At 39.9% G+C, this 15293-nt stretch overlaps 1 protein-coding gene across 1 annotated transcript; it reads right to left on the bottom strand.

Moving 5' to 3' along the window:
• Window positions 1-4299: 4299 nt before the first annotated feature.
• Window positions 4300-15293, bottom strand: tp53i13 (tumor protein p53 inducible protein 13). The gene is made up of 9 exons (XM_017694906.2): window positions 14667-15293; window positions 13905-13976; window positions 13687-13722; window positions 13325-13383; window positions 12800-12878; window positions 11916-12044; window positions 10766-10951; window positions 9954-10650; window positions 4300-5711 (listed from the first exon to the last, which is right to left on the bottom strand). The coding sequence occupies exons 1-9, from the start codon at window positions 14766-14768 to the stop codon at window positions 5596-5598; spliced, it is 1476 nt and encodes a 491-aa protein (XP_017550395.1). The 5' UTR covers window positions 14769-15293; the 3' UTR covers window positions 4300-5595.

The following is a 15293-nucleotide window of genomic DNA, read 5'->3' as shown; positions in this document are numbered from 1 at the left end:
ATTCATGGTACACATAATGTACAACAGTGTCTTTAAGGTCCAATTGTGCACCTTAAATACATTTTTTCCTAGTGGAAAAGTATGTAGTTGTACCTTTGCATCACCTAATGTTTTGAAACAGAAGAGTAAAATAAAAATGCTGGAGATGATACGGGGTGTGTGGAGTCAGTACAACTTAGGAAATATAATTTCAATATATTGCAGTTTAATTATGTTTCCCCCATTAAAGCTACTGAAGATGAACCTGTGAGGGTACCACCCCAGCGACAAGAGGGGTAGTGGTGAGGTGACAGTTCAGTACCTTATAGTCTTATAGTGTATACACCAAATAGAAATCTTTTATTATAAAAAACCATCACAAAATCTCTATACTAGATCAACACTCCCACACTTTGTCATAGTCTACAGTAAATGAGACAAAACATTTATCTCTTGGATTATTATACACTTAGCTACTGCTGGTAAGGCTGAATGATATATTTGAGATAAATTAGATAATTAGCCCTCTGTTCCTTACTTACTGGTTTTATATTATACAACACATTTCAACCATACTGTACATGTACACCTCACTAAATGGCTTAACGGTCAGGGTTTTCTTTAAGAATCAAGTCTAATATAACAAATATAATTCTTCTATTTTTAAGTGTTGTTTAAGGACTTTTGACTCTGCAGTCAGTGTCTGTTCACCTCCATCGCAGCTTCGTCTCAAACGTCTCAAATTATCCCAAGTCTTGGCTTTTCCATGACAGAGCTATAATTGTGTTTTTGATGGCCCATCAACTAAGTCTACATCTAAAAAGAGACATCTTTAATGAATGGATTTTCCTATGAACACACACATACATGTATTCAAAATACATATAATTTAAAATATACAGCTCAAAGAATGTCCCCAAAGGAATGCTGAAATGAGATGTAATTGTAGGCTTGCTTTTTTTTCAAACTGTAAAACTCTGTCAAAGGGGCTAACTGGAAGATTAGTGGTAGCAGGGTAAATTCCATGATTTAGAGCACGTAAGGTATGCACTGCGAACACACAGTTGACATGTAGACAGTCCACAAAGACTTATAGCTTTCAGCAATAAAACACTGTTTGTGCATGAGTGTAATACAGTAACTGATGATTTAGAGACACTATGATGCAGAAGGTTGACTAAACGACACTAAAACTTGCAAAATCGTTTACATGAAGCTTCCATGCATGCCAAAAGCCTTGCCAGAGTCGCTTTGAGCAAAGTGAAATGAGAGCTCGCGTAATTGTATACGGTCTGTTCTTTGCCTCAGAGAGACCACGAGGGTCATTAATCTACCTTCGAGCATCACCTGCTTGAGCACATCTCTCATAGTTCTACCGGAGTCCTGAGATCACTGTTATACCTCAAATTTCTCTCTGAACTGCAACATAGCAGGACCAGAATCAGAACAACAGCTTTGTGCAAAGTGTACTGCCAATGTGCAATCCTAGTAGCATGCCTTACTGTCCTTACGTGTTTCTTATTTACTGCTATGGTTTCACAATGTATAGCTTTAGGCCAGTGATCCATAAATGCAGTGTTTATTATTTTGCATTGCACAACACACACACACACACACGTTTTGCAAACAAACAAACACACCTAGTAAAACTTGTGTAAGCAGGCAGAGATTAGTTTCTTTGGAATGGAAGATGTTGTCAGCAGAGGATGAGCACCTAATAAGAACTAAAGGAACAGATTAGTGACAAAGTTCTATTGCTTTTAAGCTACATCAGCTTCATAGCTCCAGAGCAAAACTAAAGAAGCCAAATGCTCCAAATGTGTTTAGGCCCATCAACCATGGGGGAAATTGTATAAATAACACTTTTGGTGACTCATTTCTTTAAAGTAAACCTGAAATCAAAATGAACCTTTTTTTGCCTTGTCAGTTTATGTCTGTGATCATATTAAACACGATTCATCACATCATCCCTTTTAAAAGACTAAATCCTTGTTTTCCTGTAATCTTTGATCGTTTGAAATTGCAATTACTTTTTGTTGCCTTGCCTCAAAGGAAGTCTTGATTTTTGATTACATCACTGTGCACCAGTAGGCAGGGAAAGAAAATAACCAATAATGACACATTTCACCTCCCTCTCCCACCAACCCCACCGATCATCAGGGGAAAATGCTCAGCTAGCTCGGAGACCCTCATCATTCACTCAGAAATACATGTTGATTGGAGAACGTGTAAAGAATTCTGATTTAACTTCAAGTATCATTATCATGAGAAGACCAAATTGTCACAAATTGTGATGAATTCAAAAATTAATATTTCATGAAAGGACACTAATCATGAGAAAGAAATAGATTCCTCAGTGCTGGACTAAACTTTTCTAATGATAACTGCACAGGAGCAGTAAACGTAAAAAAGTTTCATGTAAATTCATGTAAAGAGACACTATTCTAGGCAATTTTGAACCATTTCTATTGGTCAATTTACATGAAATTTTGAAACAGTGTAAATGTTAGCTATTTTCAAACATTAATGTTCATGTTCTGACAGCAACAATGCTTTCATTTAGCTAAAGCTTTGGTGCAGATGGAGTCACTTGGGGTCTAGCATCTTGGGCAAGGACATAATGGTTGTAATAAAGCAGAGATCTGACTCATCAACTCAAACTCAGACAGACTCACACTGTATTTCCAAAGTATTCGCTCGTCTGCCTTCACATGCATATCAACTTGAGTGACATCCCATTTTTAATCCATAGGGTTTAATATGATGTCAGCCCACCCTTTGCAGCTATAACAGCTTCAGCTCTTCTGGGAAAGCTTTCCACAAGGTTTAGAAGTGTGTTTATGAGACTTTTTGATCATTCTTCCAGAAGCGCATTTGTGAGGTCATGGATTGTGATGATGGATGAGAAGGCCTGGCTCACAGTCTCTGCTCTAATTCATCCCAAAAGTGTTGTATGCGCTTGGGGTTGGTTTTATACAGATGTGGCCATGGAAGTGATTGCAACACCTGAATTCAATGACTTAGATGGGTGAGTGAATACTTCTGGCAATGCAGCTTAGATTCCTCATTCTCAAAACTACAAACCATATATACTATTTTATCAGGGCTGATAAAACTGGACTAATATGGTCGAACTAGGAAGTTTGACCATATTAGTCCAGTTTTATCAGCCCTGCACTGGTTACCAGTTAAATTTTGCATTGATTATAAAATTCTATTACTGACTTATAAAGCTCTAAACGGGCTTGCCCCTCAGTACCTGAGTGACCTTCTCTCCCACTATGAACCATCACGCCTACTTAGATCACAAGGTGCTGGCTTACTACTGGTACCTAGAATGAATAAAGTTACATCAGGGGGGAGAGCTTTCTCATACAAAGCCCCCCAGCTCTGGAATAATCTTCCTGCCAATGTTGGGGAATCAGACACAGCCCCAATCTTTAAGTCTAGGCTAAAAACTTATTTGTACAGTCAAGCATTTGGTGACTAGTCTTCCCTGTCAGGTCTAGACCTGCTGGAGTCTACACTGCTCTGTTTTACTGTAATCTGTGTTCAGCCACTCTTTACAGTACTAACTCTGTTTTTCTTTCCTTTCTCTGCCGAGCTGACCAGCTGCCCATCCTGTGTGCCTGATGCTGTTGCCTCTACTGCCTTGATTGGTGCCGCTGCTCACCAGCCTTCTGGACCGGTTTGACCACCACTGAGCTTCTTGCTGTACAGCGCTGTGCAGTCCTCACCCTCAGATCTCTCTCTTTCTTTTCCCACTTTACTATAATACTTCATACTAATAATGTTTGCTGTCCGGTGTCGACCATAGGAGGATGGGTTCCCCTTCTGAGTCTTGGTTCCTCTAAAGGTTTCTTCCTCTTTTAGGGAGTTTTTCCTTGCCACCGCCGCCGCTGGCTTGCTCATGGGGGCTCGGACCCGGATTTTCTTTCTTCTTTTCTCTTCTCTCTGTAATACTGATTGTTCTGTAAAGCTGCTTTGTGACAACACCTGTTGTAAAAAGCGCTATATAAATAAATTTTGCTTGCTTGCTTGCTACTAACTCATAGTAGGTACTGGATAATAAGCCTCAAAATTAAGAACTGATTAACAGGCTTAGAGTTTAAATGCTCATGGCACTGCCAAGTTTTCTGGAGGCTAAGCCATTACCATTCAGGGCACTAAAATGAGCTTAGCACAATATACATAATTAGACCAAGAATCCACCTTTCTGCCCACCTCTAATCCAGTTAACTTCCACATTCAATGTGAACCTCATAATCGCTATACTTCCTTAAATTCCCAGCTCAAGCGACCTTGACGCAAAGCCAAAAATCACTCGAAAAAAACATCTTTATTTACAGTACAAAAACTGTACTTATCAGCATAAAAACACATTTGACTATGATTGCATGGTAAAGGGATCTGAGCCCAGATCAGCACTCTTAATCTTGTACAGCCCATGTTTAAAACCTGGTGAAGAGACATCATAATGTAAGAAAAGCTATTACACTTCAATGAAATCAATATGTGCCAAACAATACATGAAAAGCTTTTGACAAGATATTGATATTAGGCAAGTATTGTAACTACCCTGTGAATACAATTACACTACATGTACCTTTTGAAGAGAAAAAAAAAAAGAAATGTGTTAGAATCCTGAAATTCTTCACATTTGGCATTTGCTGATGTGTCATATTGTTTAAATAATTAGTAATTGGCATATAATTAACTGCAATAGATAAACTGTATGTCCTAAAGTATCCAGACAGCTCTTCTAATTAGTAAGGGCAGCTGCTTTAAGGGGCACTCGTTGTTGACACAAGAAGACACAAGAAGAAACCGTGGATAGGCAAGTGTCTACAAACTTCTGGACACAGTGTCTCTACAGTATTTCTGTGTCTGTGTATTATCCACTGAATCTGTCTACTGCAGCTCTCCTGCCATCTCCTGGCGAGTCCTGTTGCTTCTCTTTACGAAGAACTCTAGATTGCTCATCCTTACCAGCAGAGTGGACCTTACATTTTAAGCATGGACAACTTTGTACACCTTTCTTGTAAGAGAGCCTTCTAGGCTGGTTATAAAAAACCTATCCAAGCCTATTGAAGACAGTGCATTGCCATGTATCAGTAACTGACTGTACACATGCAAAAAAATGCAATACCCTGTATACAAATCTTCAGCTGGTACTTAAATAGTTTACAATACACAAGAGCAAGAGTCCATTGTGTTTGCTTATGTTTATATGACACAGTTATTTTCAGGAGAACAGATATGCATCGCTTAATAGTAAAACTTGTGCTTTTTTCCCCCCCTTCCTTTCTTGGTTGACGTGCAAATGTGTTTTGCAAAATGTACCAAGAACTGCCTTTAACTATACCATGAAAAAGAGCTTTTTAATGAGTATTCAGCAATAACTGAGATGCTTCAATAAAGCACATGCCTAAATTCAAGTCAGAATAGTGTGCGTGCTTTGGAACCTTCTAGGTATGGAATGAATGCACCTGTTGCAATCTCTGTGATTGACATGTAAATCCTTGTCTTGTGTATATTCCAAACAAATGAGCAGTGCTGTTAACTTGTAAAGACAGAGAATGAGCGCCCCACACTTTGTCCAATGCAGTTTGCGAATCAGTCAGACTCATTGTCAGTGCTGGAGTCGGGCAGCAGGGGGCACTCCTGTCTCCTGCTCTGGCTGGCTCTCCTCTTCCTCCTCCCCACCATTCTCAATCTCCTTCGAATGATATCTGCAACACACCACCACCTGTGTTACAGCTTTCTGCAGTACATGGTGAAAATCATTCATCCAATATTTATTTAAAAAATAAAAAAAAAACAGGAATTAGAAGCTGTTAGCAGGAACAAAAAAGCTAACTTCTGCTCATAGTAAAAATCAGAATAAAATTTTCAACTATAAGACTGAAAAGTAAATCCTAAAAAAAGCAGTTTACTGGTTAATAACATTATTTTTTTCAGTTCAATCAGGGGTGTCAATCTGGGCACCTTCTGGGACAAAGCCTTGCAGAAATTAGCGGTTTTCCCTCTTTTAACACTCTGAATATAAATCATGAAGGTCTTAGCTGAGTTGTTGAAACAAGTGTGTGCAATTAAGCAGTTAAACACTGTTGAGCTGTGGCATGGAAAGAATCCAGCTTGACACCCCCAGGCTTAAACATACTGAATAAACTCGGATTCCTGTTGTTTATTTTATTATTAGTCATTTTAATGTTCCAAATAAATATTATGCTGGGCTATATCAGAAGAACGCTGTTAATTACTCTTGTTTTGTTATACCCCAGGACTTCCCAGTTCTAGTACTGAGGACCTCAAGCTCTGCACATTTCTGTGTTTCCTCTGCTCTAACACACCTCACCCTGCACATGAGAAGCTTAATTTAAGTTCATTTGCTAATGCACTGAATTAACTGAGATAAATGAGGGACAGCATAAACATGTGCATGGTGTGTGGTCACCAGAAGTGGAATTGGGATTAAAATGTTTAATAAATAATTTAATACACTTCTTCTCATTCAATAATGCAGTCGTTAACCTCCATGGTATTGCTGTTAGCCATTAGCCGTTTATATTCTCCGTTTCTCGTTAGTCCAAGATTTGTGTGCTATACTCCTTCTGAGCTACATACGTTCTATAATTCCAATTGCCTCCCTAAAGCGGCTGCTGTATCTGCCTGTAAAGCAGGTATATTGTCCTGACATCATTATGCCCACCGGGGCTCGAGACAGTATCATAAGATCTCTCCACTACTCCGAAGGCACTAATCTATGTTCATTCTGGACTTCATCTCGTACAGTCGTTCATGATGCATATTGTTCTGCCAATTTATGTAACCTACGTTCTCTGCCCCTACTACTCCTGACACGTCTTTTGCACTCTTGAACTTCCGCTCTCTTTCCAGTAAATCGCCAGTGCTGCAGGAGTGTTTACTCCATAATATGATTGACATGCTCTTCCTAACAGAAACCTGGCAACAAGCTGGTGACTTCTTCGCTTTAACCCAGGCAACTCCCACTAATTTCAAATATATTTGTAAACCCCTTTCCTCTGAGTGAAGAGGAGGTCTGGCTGTAATTATTATTATTATCATTATTGCTGAGCTCAGCCTTACAGCTGTAACCTCTTTTGAATATCTTGCTTTGAAATGACCCAATTCCATAATTGCAGTAGTACTCTATCACCCTCCAAAGCCTATTGCTCCTTTCTTTTCTGAACTATCTGAGCTACTTACACTTGTTTGCTCAATTTCTTCCCTCTTATAGCTAATCGGTGATTTCTATATTCGTGTAGACTCTCAAGATTGCAAAACTGCTAATGATTATACCTCGCTCCTCGACTGTTTCCAACCCGTACAACATGTAGATTTTCCGACCCATTACAAAAGGCACAACCTTCAACTAGTCTGCTCTTCTGTATCTATTCTTAATCTCCACCCATTGTTTGATCACAAGCTTATTTTGTTTCACGGCTCCTATGACTCTGCCTCACCGCTCTTCTAAAAGATCCAATTCTTTCCATAAGATTCAGTCTGTCAACCCCCTTACTCTTAGCCAGTCCATTTCTACTGTGTTTCCTACTGATCTTGCTCCTTCTTCTCTTGATGACCATGCTACTATGCTTAATGCTGCACTTTCTGACTCTCTTAATGCACTAGCACCTTGTAAATCTAAAATTGTTAACTTTGTCACCTCCTCTCCCTGGTATACAAATGAACTCCACTCCATGAGGCAAAGTGGTCGCCGGTTGGAAAGGCTTTTCAGGAACACAAAGCTCTGTTCATGTGGAGGCTTACAAACAACACCTATTAGCTTATAGAGGTGCCCTGCATTCAGCCTACCACTCTGGTCTCATTAATAATTCAAACACAAACTCCCGTCATATTTTCGCAACAGTCACCAGAGTCCCCTGCACTCTGACTCATTTTTACATTTCTTTGAATCAAAAATTGCACGAATCAACACCTTCCTGCTACTAAGAATGACTCTTCCCTTTCCTCTCTGACTGTCCATTCTATAAGCCACAGCACCTCCTCCTGTGATCTCTCTACCTGTTGATTCTTCTTCCATCATCTACACTATAACAACTTCTAAAACTACAACTTGTTCTCTTGATCCCCTTCCAAAAACCTTAACTTAAGCTTGTCGTTATGCCCTGGTCCCTCATCTCACAATTCTTGTCAATAACTCGCTTCACTATGGACAGGTGTCTCCTGCTTACAAGATTGCTGCCATCACACCCATAATTAAAAAACCTGGTCTTGATCCACTAGAACTCAGTAATTACCTACCCATTTCTAACCTCCCTTTCCTGTTCAAAGCACTTGAATGAACTGTGGCTAGCCAGACTAGGCAGTATTATTTATCAGCTAACTGCCTCGTTGAACCATTCCAGTCCAGATTTCGTCCCTCTCATAGCACAGAAACTGCCTTAATAAAGGTCACTAATGACCTCCTGGTGTCTGTGGATATTGGTGCTCTTAGCATCCTTCTGCTACTTGACTTGAGTGCAGCCTTTGATACGGTGAGCCACTCAATCCTTCTATCAAGGCTGCATGATTTGTGCATTAGGGGTACTGTCCTGGAGTGATTTAAGTCAAATCTGACTGGCAGAAAACAGTTTGTCAGCCTTGGTGGCCATACTTCTCATATGTGGTTACTCAGGGGGTCCCTCAAGGCTCAGTCCTTGGATGTCTTTTGTTTATTGTGTACATGCTACCTCTTGGCCACATAATACGTAGTTTCAAGCTGAACTTTCACTGTTATGCGGATGACACACAGATTTACATTAGCACTCAATATATTAAAAATCCACCCCTCACCCAGCTTGAAAACGAATTAACAGAAATTAAAACCTGGATGAAGCGCAACTTTCTCATGTTAAATAGTGATAAAACAGAACTTATTCTTATAGGACCCAAATCAACGCTCTCTAAAACAACTTTGTTTTTGTTACAAGTCTGTTCCCTTCCCATCTGGTACGAAATCCTGGGTGTTCTCTTTGACTCAGCTATCTCATTCAGTGCACACATCAACTCTAGCTAAAACCTCTTTTTTCCATCTACCATAAGCCTGCAAATACTTGATCGTCACTCCCTCAGTCTGCTGCAGAAACCCTTATTCATGCATTAATTTCTAGTCGCCTGGACTACTGTAACTCTCTACTTGCTGGTATTAACTCCTCCCATTTATGCAAACTCCAGATGGTACAGTCGCCTCCTCACCCACACCTGTACACATCAGCATATTACGCCCATCCTGCAACATCTCCACTGGCTTCCTTTTAAGTACCACATACAATTCAAAATTCTTCTCCTCACATACAAAGTTCTACATAATCTTGCTCCTTCTTACCTGTCTGATCTACTTATTCCCTACAAACCTCGCACTCTCAGGTCTTCCTCTGCTGGTCTACTCACTGTCCCACCTTCCAACCTACATGGGTACGGTGATCGTACTTTCTCTTGGCTGGCTCCCCGACTCTGGAACTCTCTTCCCTCACATATTCAACAGGCCAACTCTGTCTCTACTTTTAAATCTAAACTTACAACCTCTCTCTTTTCTATTGCATATAACTGTTCTTAATCTTAAAGCAGCCCTTCTGCCAAGTCCTGCTATGTTTTTGTTTGCAATATTATGACTGTGCTTTGTGTTCTCATGTTTGTCTTTACTACTCTGTATTTTGAAAACCTGTAAGCATTCTTGAAAAGTGCTATATATGTATAATGTATTATTATCATCATTCTCTTAAAAGTTTGGTCAACCCTGGTGAAAAAAGTTTTGTTGATTTTTTTTGTTGACTTCTCTACAGAAAAGAGTTCTGCACATGAAAAATACAATGTAGTCTGTGAAATGTAGTCCCATTCAAAAATAAACCTGTGGAAATGTGGAAATGATTAACCGGAGAACTACAGTTTAAATGTGAAAATGACTGATTCCTCCTAAAATACAGGTCAATTTTAAGCGTATGTGTGTATACCTGCTACACTCTCGTAGTCTTGCCGAGTCTCGTGCCAGTACAGGCTGGGTGGTGTGCGCCAGTTGCGGTAAAGACGTGTATGGAGCACAGAGAGTGTGAGGAGCACTAAGAGAAAGCCCAGCGCTGCGGCCGCCCACACGGCCTCATCAGTGCGTGGTGTAGGCATCCTGTGGCCTTGCAGCGGCCCACCTATTTTTGGAGCTGCTGTGTCTGGAGCTCTGCACTGACCGGGCCCTCCACAGCCACCTCCAGCACCCTGTTCCGCTGTATCAGTTTTAACACGGTGCTTCTGAATCTCCAGCTCAGTCTTCTTGTAAGACTTTACATCTGTATTTAAAGTCCCCAACACCTCTTCCTGTCCTGTCTCACCTTTGCTGTAGTTATTTGTCGCCTGTCTTTGAGTGGCTGTCGTCCTTTCATCTGTTTCTATGGCAGCACGGAGGGCGGATGTAACATGGCTACTATGAGAGTCAGTCGAGAGTGTCTCTTTATCCTCAGTAATGTTCAGTGGTTGTGTTTGTGTAGAGTTCAGCTTTTCAAACTCTGAGCTGTGAAATGCAGAATTTTCAGACAGTTTTGCTTCATCTTTTCTCTTCACTTCCCCTTTTCGGGTCTGGAGGGCTGCCCGGCTTTTCCTCGCTCTCGCTGGAGTCCACTCGTATGCTGACAGAGCTTCCACGCAGCACGCTCTCAGAGACTGTAAGACAGAGAGACATAATTGAGTAAATGCTGCTGTTTGAAAATATATTGCTTGTTTTTTTTAGTAGTTAAATGTGCATGAAATGTCGAACAGACAATGTTTGACTTCTAACCTTTACAGTAGCACTCAGAACTCTGTCCACAGGAGCTGCCTTTGTCAAAAACAGGCTGTACTTTGGTCTTTGGCTTCCCACGGATTGATTAAGGCTGGAAAAAGCTGCGAGCAACCACTCGCAAACTCCTGATGAGGTCACATGGGACATCTCTAGCGTACGACCCCAGGAGGCCAAGGCAAAAGGCTTACAGAAAATGACAACAAGGCAAAGTTAACAGTCTGGAAAGCTTTCATGGTGTTTTAACACTGCATAAGCATGGACTAGCAGAGTATAATTTACACTGCCAAACAGCAGTTTAAATTGCTGCATGGATGGCAGCAAATTAAGTGCATTGATTTAGGAATGTTAGAATTGATTACAATTAGGGATGCATATCACATTTATACTGGTATCGGCAGATAATTGCTTTAAAAAACATTATTGGCATCGGACAGATGTTTAAATCTGACTTATATTTTAAAATAACACTCGAAGATGTAGAAGTATTTTAGCAATATTTCCCCATTTGTAACCCTATAAAGATAAATATTTTATTTCTCTGTATTGCCAATCCAGGTAACTGTAGTCCCAGTTTCTACATTTTATGAAATGCATGGACAGATATGTATGAGGGGTGGAATTAAATGATGAAAAAACAGGAGTGATAAAAATGCATATTACTTGAGTTTTTGAACTTTGTGAGGGTGGAAACCAATAAGTGAAAAAGCATGTAAATTGGAAACCAAATAGGTATTTTATCAAATTATTTCATTATCATTTATCCTTTCAGTAATTTTTGGCCCACAGTTGCAGTATTGGTGCATCTCTCATTATAATTAATAATAATAATAATAATAATCATCATCAATATAGTACGCACACACTTTTTTTTTTACGAAAATAATTTTTTCAGACTATTCTAATTGTCTATATTTCATTACTGGGCAAGAAGTTTATCGACTCAAATGTATGTATTCACTACATTTTTAAAAGCAATCCTGAATTCCAAGATGCATTATAATCGCTTCCTAAACAACTGTAACTAAACTGAGATCAGAGATTACACCCCTGCTCCTTACAGCAATGTCTTAACTTTTGTCTCTTACGTGAACTTAGAAGACTCTTTGTAAGAAAACAAACAATGAGTCAGTGTGAAGGAATGACTCACTCTGCGTTGGCTGAGCTGGGGGTGAGCTGTGAGGATGTAATGAGGAAGGCAGGAGTGGGCCATCAAAGCCAGACCCCTGCGAGCATCCTCTGAGGCACAAGGGTGATACAGCAGCACTGCTGCGCCGTCCTAGGGCAGAAGGACACATTACAGCTTCAGTCCATCCTAAAAGCGCGATTATAATTTGGGCTCATGTGCTGCATCACTTGGCTGTTAAAACTGGCTCATATTAACACACCACAGATTTATCAGCGCTCATGGAAATCCCACCAAAAAGACATCAATCATGTCTCTTGAAAGGTTAAGAAAGCCACATTAAAGAATGCGGCGTCATTTTACAACAATAGGATGCAACTTTGTATTAATTTTTGTTTTATTTAAGACTTAATATTTAACTTTGAGAATACTAACTTTTATTCAGCCATTAAATCTGCATATAACGTCTTGACCATATTAAATGATATCTGTTAGCTTTTTCACAGATAGTTCCTTAAAATCGACACTCGGCTACTGATTCTAAAATCAGTAGGGACCAGAATCAGTCACGACACAGCATCATTATTTTAAACTGCATCATAATCAGAAGCATAAATATAGAAAAACCTACCAAGACTGCTTCATTAACCCACTTTGATTTAAAATCTGTATAAGAATTTCTATTAAAAAAAAACACCTCACTCACTCTAAACTTGAACATCTGCCAAATAAATTAACACATTCAGGGAACAATCTGGACTGGCAAACACCTGCTTAAAGCAAACGGTTACTGATAAGTGTTTCCTTACAGAGCTCTTAAGGCATGTCCAAACACGCTAATCTTCAGTTTGAACTAAAGACACATGACTGTGTGCTGGATTAGCAGAGTTCACCTAAGTGTAGGTTACCTTCAGGTTGTTTAGCCAGCGCTGAGGAGGGCAGTACAGGTACTCGCCGCTCATGGCTCCGACAGGCCTGTGAGCTCCACTGGGGACAAACCAATACCAACAACATAAAAGCCTGCACATGTACATCGGCCATTCTTTGCAAATAATGCTCAATATTTAGTATTCACTAATAATGGCAATAAAAAGCAGCATGAATCATATCATACTGTATGTTCCTTTGGTACCACAGAATATTTCCAGGTGAACTGTGGTCTCTGAGCTAGCTGAGTGTTTTAGCTCAGTGATATGTAAAAATGGCAAAACATGATATTATTGGTTAATCTTGCTTTCCCACCTGCTGGTACACAGACTGTTTTTAAGGTGGGAAAGTACAGTTTGCTGAAAGATTACAGAAAAAAAAATTCTGTCCTTTGAATGGCACGATGATCATGCTTAATACAACCAGGCACATTAACTACCAGGTTAAAAAGCCCATTTTTAGGTTAACTTTAAAGGAAATGGAGTGTACGCAAGTATAAGGCTTACCTGTTTGGAATGGTGTGATTGTATTTGATGGGCATATTCATGCAGATGTGCTCAGCTGGCTAGGGATGAAAACATCAATAAGAACTCATTATGCATGACAGATGCATATTCATAGACTATTTGCATTCCCATTGCAAGTACTTGAGCTATTGGAAAAGCTGTGAAACAGTCCCGTTGTCTGCGCTGTTTTGTTTTTATCCAGCATTATTAGTGCGAAGATACAGTTTAAGAACAACAGCCATTGATTTCAACTGTAAAGTCACTCACTCATTTATGTGGGGAAACTGACACGGGGCTGGGAAACCAAAGTTATAATCTGCAGGTTATATAAGGCTGGAGGGATGAATGTGTAATGGTTTTACCTGTAGGGGGTGCTTGACGGAAATATCAGCAAGCCTCTGCAAAAACGGGGAGAGATAAACAATTAGGTCAATTTCTCTTAGAGGACAAGGTCCATATAGACAAAAATATCAGCACTTCTCCATTATAGCTCATCTATATATGCCCTAAAGGGGCCAATAACTAAAAACTTCAGTTTATGCTGATCCTCCTACATTCACTGTGTACGATCATTAGTTACCAGAGTTGAGTGTGGCCACGGCTCTGGACATGTGAACCCATCAGACTGAGGTAGATCCGTCTCCAGGTTTGTCTTTGGAAAACATTTGACAACAACAACAGTAAGTCAGGAAAGATGTTATGCAGCAGTGTTTGACCCATTAATGTCCCTCTTTACATGTCAGTCATTACATTTAACATAATTAATAAGTCAACATAAAAGACATAAAATATAAAATGCGCCATGACTTTTGTCATGTTTTAAATGTGTTAAATTCAGCAAATAAACAACAATTGTGCATTAAAATGTGCAGAAGTGTGTTCTTCAGTGGGTGCGGTAATTTATTTTTACTTTTTCAATTGAATGAGTTTTTAACTGAACTCACTCTGTTAAGTGTTATATTGCATAATGTTATGTTAATAATGTGATATTACATTTAGTCTTTTTGGTCATATGGAAATATCGATTCTTAATACAATAGAAAACTCAACTCTGGCTAAATGAAAAAATAAAAATTATATGTAAACATGTAATCAAAAAATGTAATGCGTACTGATGGATTTAACTACACAAATATACAACTGTACAAAAGTTTCCTCACTTAAGACATGAATGGGTTAATGAGACGTTACAACACGTACATCAGTAAAACAATTCACCTATCAAAAAGAATGACTGGTAATACTACGTTCCGATATACAGCTGCCTCAGTAAAACAGATAAAGAGTAAACTCCGCATGTTTCAGTGGCTAAATGTGGTTGAAATGAACTGGAAGCTCAGACCTGGCCGGTGTCGCAGCCCTGACTCGGTCTGGAGTGGCAGCATTTCATCAGAAAGAGCCATAGAAATCCATACAACAACAAAACCACTGCCGTGAGCCTCATAACTGTAGATTAACATCCAAAAACAGCTGCTGGAGCCACTCAGGAGTAACGATACTATCTTATGAAGCTCGGCCTGCTGCTCTGGGCTCCACCAGCTGCTACTCGCAGCTCAGCTCTTCCTCTCCTTCCTCTCAGGCACTTCTTCGCGGTCTCTCTGTGTGCAGAGACATGGAAACCATGGACATCCATACTCCGCTCAGTCCCTCAGCTCCGCAAGGGTATTCAAGAGGCCGTTCACAGTACTGAAAAAGTCAGCGTGTGTACCCAATAACGGTAACAGAGTAAATGTGGCTCACTGGGTGGTGGAGAGGAGAGAGAGAGAGAGAACAGACGGCAGCTCCAACCTCCACTTTAAGTCAGTCTACTTAAAACACAGTTTAAAATATCACGAATCAGTCCAATACAGCTGTCCATCATCCGCCAGAGCGCTGCTGAACTTTCGGAAAGCTGTAAACCTACAACATGTCCGATCCACAGGTCCACTCGTTACGTCATTGATAAATAAAGGCACTTTTTGAAGCCTCC

The sequence above is a fragment of the Pygocentrus nattereri genome, chromosome 17 (genome assembly GCF_015220715.1).
Source record: "Pygocentrus nattereri isolate fPygNat1 chromosome 17, fPygNat1.pri, whole genome shotgun sequence".
Taxonomy (NCBI): Eukaryota; Metazoa; Chordata; class Actinopteri; order Characiformes; family Serrasalmidae; genus Pygocentrus; species Pygocentrus nattereri.
This window is presented reverse-complemented; position numbering and strand designations above follow the sequence as displayed.